Below are 10,589 nucleotides of genomic sequence, written 5' to 3' on the forward strand. Positions count from 1 at the left end.
AGGTCGGGGGGAGCCTGTACCCATATACGGTGGGTATCCGACGGTGGGTTTCGAACCTGCCACCTCCCGCAGCCGAGGCGGGCGACCAAACCACTAGGCCACGGCTGCGGTTTCGCTTTGTCTACACGACTCTCCGCCCACAGTGACGGGATTTGAAGGCGCAGGCTCCTTTCCCAAGCAATGTAGCCCTAGTAAGCCGAGCACCAGGCCGGGCCATAGCTTGTACCCATTTTGAGAAAACCGGTGGGTACCCGGCCGGTGGCGGGAGTCGAACCCATCACCTCCCGAAGCCGAGGCGGGCGCTCTGCCACGAGGCCCATATCCTCCCCATTCAAGTCTGTCCACTGCCAGCTGTGGCCCCCTTTTCTCTGCTAATTTCTTTATCTCATCCGTCCACCTAACTTTCTGCCACCACCTTCTACGCTTGCCTTCTCTATATCTAGCTCACTACCCTTAACGACGGTCGGTTATCTTTCCTTCGCATTACGTTTCCTGCCCAAGACCATTTCTTCTCGATTTCGACTCGGATGACATTAGCCTGAGTTAGTTCCCTGACCCACTCGTTTCCCACCTATCATTTCCCTTTCCACAGGTAGCCGCGTTCTCCTCAACTTCAGTTCGACCCTTTTTGTTAGCCTCTACTCTTCTGCACCGTTGGTTGGTATCAGAAAGACTTAGCTGTTATGTACTTTTCTCTAGACGAATATCGGTGAACCGCCATTCATGATATGAGAGATTCTGCTGTAAGCACTAACTCCATTCGTATTCTTGTAGTTATTTTACTTTTGCTATACGGATCTGCTGTCACTACCTGCCCTAAGTACACGCATTCCATTACTATTTCCAGCGCGTCGCTAGCAATCGCAAAATGCTCTTCCCTTCCGAGATTGTTGAACATTAGTTAGGTTTTCTGCATATTGCTTTTAACTCTGCTCTGCCTGTCTAACTGATTGGCCATGTTTGCAGTTCATCATGAGCTGAAAAATAAAAGTTATCTCTCTCTCTCTCTCTCTCTCCTAAGTGACTGAACATGACAATCCCCTCAGCGTATCGCAGATTAATAATGTATTCTCCACTAAATATTAACCCCAGCAGCCCACATTAAAGGGCTTTTAACACTTGTAAAGAAGCTCTCAATTGCATTGGCAAGATTGTGGAGCACTGCCTGACACCCTTCCTTATTGCAATTTTTTTGCTAAGTATATGGACGACTATAGTAGCCGTGCAGCTGGTATAGATAATTTCCAGTACGCTTACACAAAGCTCTTCTACACCCTAATTCTGTAATGCATACATGACTGCTGGGATTTCGACTGAGTCAAGCGCTTTCTCGTAATCTGTAAATGTTTTATATAGGGGTTTGTTAAATTCTGCACTTATCTCTATCACCTGACTGATACTATGAATATGGTCAATGGCCGAGTATCCATTATGAGAGGCTACCTAATGATTTCATTGACTGAAGTCTAAGGATGTCCTACCTTTGTAAGCGATTACCTTAGTAAATACCTTATAGGCAATGGACAGTAGGTTTATCGACCTGTGATTTTTCTACTTCATGACGGATGATTTCTTATGAATGAAGGTTATATTGGCGTTTTGCCAAGACTATAGCACGACCTTGGACATAATCCATCCATCATAAGGCATTGCGTTACAGGGTGGTTAGCTTTTCTAGCACAATCTGACCTCCATCGTTCAGCAGATCTGATGTTACCAGATCCTCATCATCTGTTTTCCCCGTATCCATTGCTCCTAAGGCTTTCTTAACACCCTCTTTCTTTACTGGCGGGGTGTCCGATTGTTGTGTAACACTGCCTCTCTCATTTACGTCCTGATTACAATGGCTACTGTAAAGAGTTGTGTAGATCTTTTGGACCAATAAAACTGTATTATCCGCATTGCTAATGACATTGTCTTTTTGCCTGTTAACGAATATATCTGGTTTTTGTCTACGCGTAGCTTGTTCTTCACTGCTTTTAAACTACATCCCTTCTTTAGAGCATGCATCTTGCTATCCATATTAAACTTCCTTTTTAGTTACCTTGCGCTATCGATTAACGTTCATAGCTCTTCATGCTCTACTCTGTCAATGATTTTGATACTTTCATGCTTTGCGGTTCCTTAACGAGATCTTTCGTAAAGAGCTTACCGGTATTCCATAGAACTATCCTACCGCCTACCAATTCTGCGCGCCCCGCAATAACAGCAGTGAGGTTATCGCTCACAGCCTGCATTTTACGGTCGTCATCCACAGTTGAAACCAAATGTCTGTTCTCAAGCGATACCCTAAATATCTCTACTTGCATTGTTATGGATAACTAGCCTAGGCAACGGAAGAAACCTGCGAAACACCAGCGCACGAAGCCTGTTACAAAATTTTTCGGAAAGTGTGGCAGAGCATGCTCATGCAATGGAGCATTAATCAGTTTGGAATTAAATGTGTTTATAGTACAAACAATAGCAATTGCGCACTGCGGCACCAGTATGTAAAGCCCACAAACCTGTGATTCATAGAGCACATCGACGCTACTCCGACATTCATAGTAATGCAGAAAAAAATTAAGATTTCGCTTGACCTTGCATTGCTCACGTGTCTTCATGGCTAATGAAATACATCTAAGGGTGCTAAAAATATTTGCCATTGTATGTCATTTAGAATCAAGGCGAGGCTTTGAGAACGCCATGCTTATTCTGATTTGCACTTAACAGCTTCTCCTACACTCAATGCCTTTGCGCTCTTAGACATCCTGTCCAGAGAGGCGAGGGTGAAGGGCATCTTGTCCAAACGCCATGTGAAACTGGAGTCCCGTCACTAAATGTGGTCATACTCACTCCAATTTAAAAACACAGGAATCTATGAGTAGCAGAAGTGTGTGCATGATCGGGGGCCTTGGCTGTGCCGTAGAGGACGTAAGAAACTGAAGAGCCAAAACTGCAAATGGGTGGTGGGGACTGTGCCGACAGAGCCGGACGGAGGTGACCCGCGCTCCTTTGTGTGTGCTGGTACAAGAAATGGAAAGTGGTAGCAAGGCTAACGATTTCTGAATTTCTTAAGAAATTACTTGTCTTCAAGGTGTCGAGTTTATTTATTTATTTATTTACCCTAAAGACCCAGAAGAGGGCATTACATAGGGGGGGAATGATTAAAAGAAAGCGCACATAACAAATCAACTCATAACAAACGATGGTAAATATACAGAAGGCAGAGTTTTGGTAACATTTGGTTAAGTGCAATATAACGCATTGAAACCGCAAAATTCAACACGTTCAAATAAGTGAGTAATAATTAGGGCAAAATAAGTAACTAAAAATACAATGGCACACAAAAGAGGCTCCGGAGCTGTTCAGCGCACAAGAAATGGCAAAGCAAAAAAAGGACCGCCAAATAGTCACGGACACGGTAAATCATCTAGCACTCTATGACGCATTTTCCGTGTTCAAAAATGTTAGTAAAGCTGTTTGAAACGATGATAATTCAGTATGGCCGACAATGCTGGATGGCAATGAGTTTCATTCATTTATTGACAAAACCAGCGGTGACTTCTGATATTTTAGTGTGCGAGCGAAAATCGGACGTACCTTATGCGCATGATCCAGGCGAGCTGAACAATGAGGTGCAGGAAAGATATGGTTTCGGGAGAATGGCGTTTCGCTATAGTATAAGGTGTGAAATAATGACAACCGGGCGAACTTTCTACGTGTAGCAAGACGTTGAAGGTTCATGGCTCGCTTCATTGCTGATACGCTTTGATGACAAAAAGGAAAATGAAGACACACCTATACACCTTTTCCCACCAGAAAACAAACAATCATATAATGATCCTGCAAGACACCTGTCATGCATTTAGAAAGACAGCAAACAGACTTCAGATGGCCGCAGCGCTAGCACTTCTGATGCCAGTCAGACAGTGCTACTGCACAGGCTTCCTACCACCACCTGCTGGGCATGTAGAACGCTTTGTTGCCCGAGATTACTTGTTTTTTTCTCGGGTAAAAAAATGCAAGCGACACCTCAGGGAAAAGTTAACCTCTGCAGTAGTGCTTGCATAATGTGATGCACAGCCAATACCAGCTGCGGCAGTAAGGTTGTCGATGAGAACTTTCTCGATAATGCTTGCATATACATTAGCACATGCAACTGCTTTGACAGTCAAATCTTCCACATGGCTTTCAACAATTTGCACCAGACTTAGGAGCCGGCTTGATGGCACTTGCAGAAAGCCTTTTGATTTTGCTTGTATTAAAGCCGTTGGTTCCCGTCTATGGCCCTTCAGTGTTTCCACACAGCTGCAGCAAGACATAGACGAGAATTTTTTTAATACATAACCACCAAGGTAGTCCAGGATGCAATCTTGTGTAGACAATTCGTCGTCAAGTGTAGGAGAATGCTCCCCGCAGCCATCTGGCTCCAAAAGGATATCGTCGAGAAGAATTGTCAACGTGTCAATCTGGAACATACATTTTTCTTTGTCAATATCTAAAGTAAAACAGAACAAAACATACAAAAATAGAGCATGCATGAAAGGCTGTATAATGCCTTAATGAACTGCTCTGGAGGATAAAAGGCTGAAGCTAACCTCGATACGAGGTAATTTGATTATAGCAGTGGCTTGTGTGTCTCAACAAATTGTAAAGAGGGCATCGCACCTGAGTAGTAGAAGGCTTTTGCTTCTCGAAGAGGCCTTGGAGCTTAAGGAGCAACTGTGGCCCATCTCCATCAACTGAAGCCCGCTTTGGTGGCCGCACTAGGTTGTTTACTGACAGCATCCGATATATGAAAAGGAAATGGTGCACAGTTGGCTGCCCTCCATCACCAATTACATGGCGTACGATACCAAAGAACCTCTGGAAAGAAAAAAAAGATCTGACCGTGAAAGAATAAGTGCAAGGAAAAACATTTACCTCCAAAGGATCCTGACCGAATTTTCCAGTCAGTACATAGCGGAATCCTGATTTTAGCAGGCTTTCAACAAGAGAAACTGCGCTGTGAAGGGTGATCCTGAGAGCTGCGCATGTTGGCTTCGTTAAAAAGCAGACCTGCCTGGAAACGAGTAGTGTTTGGATGTATATATTCCAATCATCCAGCCAAGCAATGTTTTCCTTCAAGGTCTGAAATGCAGTCATAATCCAGCTTCAGATAGCAGGCCAGAAGTAATTAGACAAGAGGTATAATGCTCACAGCAATGTGATCTGCATCGTCATACTGCACATGTTCTGGTCTCCGAGAGTTTAGACAGTCGAACAGCTTGTTCATTCTTCTTGTGAAGTTTGAAGTAGCCGCCGACTCATGGAGTTGTCTACATTTCTTCTGCTTGCTGTAAAACTCCATTGCAGCTGCAGTACTTTCACTAAAGAGCTGGAAAATGGAAAACAAAAATTAACCAACACTTTCAAAAGATATGTACCGAAGATGCGTCTTTTACTTAATAAGCATTAGCATGCAGGATATCTTTCTTGCCTGGACAGCTAGCTTCACACTCATCTTCTGAAACGCATTAGGTGAGCGTGAGATGTGCGCCTTCGTAAGCTTGGGCACAGCGCGGAACACAGCATGCTCTTCCTCATAGTGCAGCAAGGCAGAATAGTGATAATGGTACACTTCTTGGCCTGCGGGCAGCTGTAACATAAAATATAGCTAGCTTCAGCAAGGCCGAGTAATACACATTCGGAAGGGTCACATAATACTCTTTCTCTTACCAAAAACTTTCCAACCTTCTGCAGGTTGTTTCGAATGCACTTGAATATGTGAGGTGGGTCTAGCAGCGTGTGAATTGTTTTGCCAGGGTCGCATGGATGCTGGAAACACGTCTAGCGCTTACCAATGTTTCCACTGATTTCCATTGATACCTATAAAAAGAAACACTACATTGTAATCCTACCTACTAAGGAGTAGGTGCGTGTTTATATGCTACTTGCTAATGCTACTGTTATCTGAATATCAACCCAATGAAATCACTCCTAATACTCACCTAAGCACCTCAGTGCTGACTGATTGGATGTGGAATTGTCACAGGTGATAGCATCCACTATAACACCAGCATTTGTTAGGTGTACAATGCACTGCAACAGCAGCTTTGCTAATATTCCTCCTGGTGTAGCACCAGAGCCACAGAAAGTCCCCACCGTCTGCGACCAGCCACCCATGAACGGCCGGAACAGGAACACCAGCACATGATCGGCATCTTTCTTTTCATCTCCTGGTCTTGTGTGCTCGGAGAAGTTCACCTTGCCCATGAGTGCCATGTCAGACTCTCTGATGTGAACACTTCTTCTCATAGACATCTCATCAAACATTAACACGCCTAAAACAAAGACAAAAAGTTTTAATTAGTTTTGAACCATAAGACTGACTATATCTTCAGAATCACACATGCGCCAAACACAATTTCTGAAAATGTTTACTTCGACGCTCCCTGTCTGGAACGGCTTGCGCCGGCTGTCTGGAATAGATTGTGCGTGGATTTGGCAAAGGAATATACTCGTTCTCGTGAAGGAACGTGTACATTGCAGTGGATTTAATCTTGAGAAGGAGACAGTCATACAGCCACTCCTTTTTGTAACTAGTGAAAAAAAAGGGAAAGTTCCACTCAAAAACGTGTTCAAGGCACTTCACACTGCAATTGTATTAAAGAATACCAATCCTGGAACACCAACTTGCATGCTCATTTAAAAACATGAAGCTGAACAGCATTTAAATTCTTACACCATGATGCAGTGAAAATTGATGCTCATTTTAAGTATGTTGCAATAAATTCTACAACAGAAAATTAAAGGCACTAATACGATATGCTTCTGCTCAGTTTGTGACACGCAATACGCAAAAGACGGCACTCAACAGCGCGATTTCCAATTTTTGTTTGTCTGTTCTAAGCTGTCTGAGCTTACCGTGCAGCTTTCGCAGATTTCAGGTTGGCCTTCATCAGCCAATGGTCAAAAATTACCTTCTGACGTTCAGACAACTTGGCAACATCTCTCTCCAATTGTCTCAGCTTCTTCACCTTTAAGACCATAGTCGCCAGCTTCTGGCACAGGCGAAGCTTTTGCTGTGCGCTCCGGAGTTGGCACTTCACTGCCTGTAGCTCTGACAGTGAACACACAGCTTCCTCCGTTTGACAGCCACTGTGTGAGCGTGTGAAGGCACTTCCAGGGTTCAGTGCAACATCTGCAAGTAGCAGTGAAAAAGAATTGTTCAGAGCATGGAAACAGGAAACCGTAAAGAGTACAAGAATTACCTGCTGACAACGAAAGAAAAAAGCACCCAGGAATGTGAGGCTTACCGTCATCTCCGTATGCGGGAATGGACGGGCATTCGCTTGAAGGGTCAACATCATCTGGCACAGCGCTGTGCTCTGATGATTCTCTAAGCCTTTTTGCAGATGGCTTCACTCTGAGCGTACGAGATCGTGGCTTCGGCTTGGTCAAGTACGTTGGCAGGCCTTCGAATATCCGTGGAACGGCGCCGGTCCTGAGTTTCAGCTTTTCCCGTTGCAGCGACACTGCTTCGCCACTGACCACAAACTCATCAGTCCGAATTATATCCGTGGGGTCAAAATGCTTCTCGCAGACGCGGACATGCTTAGAGTCGAAGCTAAATCCACCGCTTTCTTCTCGTGGTATCGCCCGCTTCCATATTTCACGTTGCTCGGCGTCGCTTGGCAAACAGAACAGCGAGGCCTTTTCCTGCGTACCTCTGTAGCCGGAGCGGCAACCCGTCACGCAGCAAGTCTTCGGCATCGCAGGTGAACGCGTGAAATGCACTGAAGTTGTTTGCGAAAATCAGGACAAGAAATACTAGCTGCCACACTGCAGGAGTCGCATTCTACATGTGGCCCCGCGGCTGCACAGACGCTCGCTCCCTCTCGTCGTTGCCCCCACCAGGCTCCTAGCGCCGCCTTGCGGAAGGCGTGGTCAACATATGAAGCTCTCCCATAGAGTTACGGAGAAGTTTCATGACCATAAAAGAAGTATTAAAGGACTCTGCTATAATGTAGCTCGCAAAGCGTGACAGGCAAGTATCAGCTGAGAATTTCCCAGGGATGAGGGTGAACGTGGTGCTGAGTGAGAAGAAAAGCAGTTTCCGAGAATGTTGCTGGGCGCAATTTGTTAGCGTTAGTGGCAGGGAAAAACGACGCCCTCAATGGTAACGCCACAGAAGTAGTGGAAAGACTAGCTGAGGGAGTTTGAGGGAGCCCACAGGAAGACAGGTGGTAGGACAGAGCAGATAGGGTGACAAGAACATGGCGATTGTTAATCGGGAGATAAGGGTGCTAAGCCTGGATAAGTCTTCCAAGTGGCAGATACAAAAAAGGAAGTGCGTGGAGCAGGCGTTTGCAGAGGGTTTGCACGAGATTGCATCGATATTGTGGACAGGTGAGAGCAAAGAGCAAATGGCACCAGGCGGGCTAGACAGTAGCGCTTCTATCGGGTCTACGGGAGCCCAGACGTTGGGGGAAGCGAAAAAGACAGCGTAATAACGGAGGCTGAGCCCAACAGCATGGACATTAGGTGGCCGAGAAAGAAAACTACAAAAATATGGTTTATGGGGGTGTTAACGTCCTAAAGCTACTCAGGTTATGAGAGACGCCGTAGTGAAGGGCTCTGGAAATTTCGACCACCTGGGGTTCTTTAACGTGTGGTCATATCGCACAGTACGCATGCCTCTAGAACTGCACCTCCATCAAAATTGGACCGCCGCGGCCGGGATCGAACCCGCATCCTTTGGGACAGCAGCCGAGCGCCATAACCCCTGAGCCACCTCGGTGACTGGTGTCATGTTTTATTTGTGTCGTTTTTTAGCTGTCTATTGGCTTCATTTACTGCGCCGTGGGCTCAACACTTGTAACTGCATCTCCAATAATTGATATGACCGCTATAATCGCCACCTGCCCAGGCTAAGCCGCTTTTTCGGTTTTCCTTTGAGGAAGGACCATACTAATAAATGTTGGACGTCCCTGTCTTCCAAGTTTCCTTAATATTTGGCCTGCTAACACCCTGTTGTTGATTCTCTTCCCTCTTTATTTCCTCGCTTGTGCAGATGTGACGACAAACTACACATTTTCATTCCTGGACACCTACTGTGCAATCGTCGGTAAGGATAAAGGATCGTCTCTCCAAGGTAAACAAACCACAAAGCTTCCTTTGGTGGGCTCAAGACATATATCTTCTCAGCACTAAGATACATTGCCTTTGTATAATTGCTCTAGACCTTTACGCAGTGAACTGTGCAATCCCTGCGCGGTTGCGCAGAACGCCGTTAGCATTCTAAAAACGCCCCAAGCACTTAACACTGCGGCGGCCGCTTCTTACTCGTGGTGACATTTGTAGCCTAATAATTGCTTCGATGACCCAAAACAATCTTATGGGCAACTTTCTTGCGTGCCCTGGGAATTTTAGTTTATTATAGAACGCAAGGTTCCGTATACGGCTATGTATATTATGGGGCTGTCCGTAAATTAGGAATAATTGGCCTGGCTACTTGGCATGGTTAAGCACCCTGAGGCTCCACCCTCCCGTGTTCAGTTTGTGTCGTCAAGAGACCCATCTCCCTGCTGTCTCTCTATCATGCTTATCGGTACGTTAGCTCGTTGGTGTGTAGATCTATTAGCGGAGGTTGGTCAGCTCTGTAAGGAGAGAAATGCCACGTTCTGGTTTAGGGCAGAGGGTGCAGTTTCTTTGTTCATACAAGGCTCTGTAATTTCGTAATCAGTGCACAAGGCCAAAGCCACCAACTGCTGAAATGGGTTTTCCCATTCTGAAGGGAATTCGCTTACATAAGCTACGAATTTCTGGCCGAAAAGGCCTAACTGCTGCCATTGGAATCTGCAGCGAAATCTGCGGAAAGGTGCCGCACCCATATAAGTTTAATGCATAACGGCCCTGCTCACAATACAAAGGGGTGAAGTCTTTGAGTAAGGTGAAGCGCTAAACTGTTAAATACAGGGTCTGTCCTAAAAGTAATGAGACAAGTCACGGCGTGACGCGCGCATGAACTAGATTGACAAAGCACTTTCGGGGGAAAGAGGGGGAGCCTTCAGCTTCACAATGTGACGAGCTTAGTTGGCTGCGAGCAGGTGAAGCGAGCGGACGTCTTCGAACGTCTACCCATCTTTCGTCGCTGCGTCGAGGAAACCATGGAGCGAACGTTGGAACAGCGCTAAGCTGTGAAGCTTTGCAATAAACTAAGTCACCTACTGAGTGAAATCGACGTGATCAAGACAGCATATGGGAACGATGCAATGTCCAGGCCGCGTGTTCTAATGGCACAAAGCATTTACAAACGGTCGTGAAGACGTTCACAACGAGCAACGGTTCGGGCGCCCGTCGATGACAGTTACGGACGGTAATGTTGACCGTGTGGTCCTGAAAGTCTTCACGGCCATTTCTAAGCGCTTTGTGCCATTGGAAACCTTGCGACCTGGACACTGCATCATTACCAGATGCTGTCAAATGTCTCGGTAGGTGATTTACTCAGTTTATTGCAAAGCTCCACCGCGTAGCGCTTTTTAGCGTTTGCTCCGTGGTTTCCTCGACGCAGCGACGAAACAGGGGTACACGTTCGAACACATCCTCTCAGAAGAGCAAGTTGC

At 45.9% G+C, this 10,589-nt stretch overlaps 1 protein-coding gene across 1 annotated transcript; it reads right to left on the minus strand.

Moving 5' to 3' along the window:
• Positions 1–3,974: 3,974 nt before the first annotated feature.
• On the minus strand, positions 3,975–4,785 carry LOC149344949 (uncharacterized). Its single transcript, XM_089542690.1, has 2 exons — positions 4,651–4,785; positions 3,975–4,451 (listed from the first exon to the last, which is right to left on the minus strand). Exons 1-2 carry the CDS (start codon positions 4,768–4,770, stop codon positions 3,975–3,977), a joined length of 597 nt encoding a protein of 198 aa, XP_089398816.1. The 5' UTR covers positions 4,771–4,785.
• Positions 4,786–10,589: the final 5,804 nt, after the last annotated feature.

The sequence above is a fragment of the Amblyomma mixtum genome, chromosome 5 (genome assembly GCF_055824585.1).
Source record: "Amblyomma mixtum isolate Tamu chromosome 5, ASM5582458v1, whole genome shotgun sequence".
NCBI lineage: Eukaryota > Metazoa > Arthropoda > Arachnida > Ixodida > Ixodidae > Amblyomma > Amblyomma mixtum.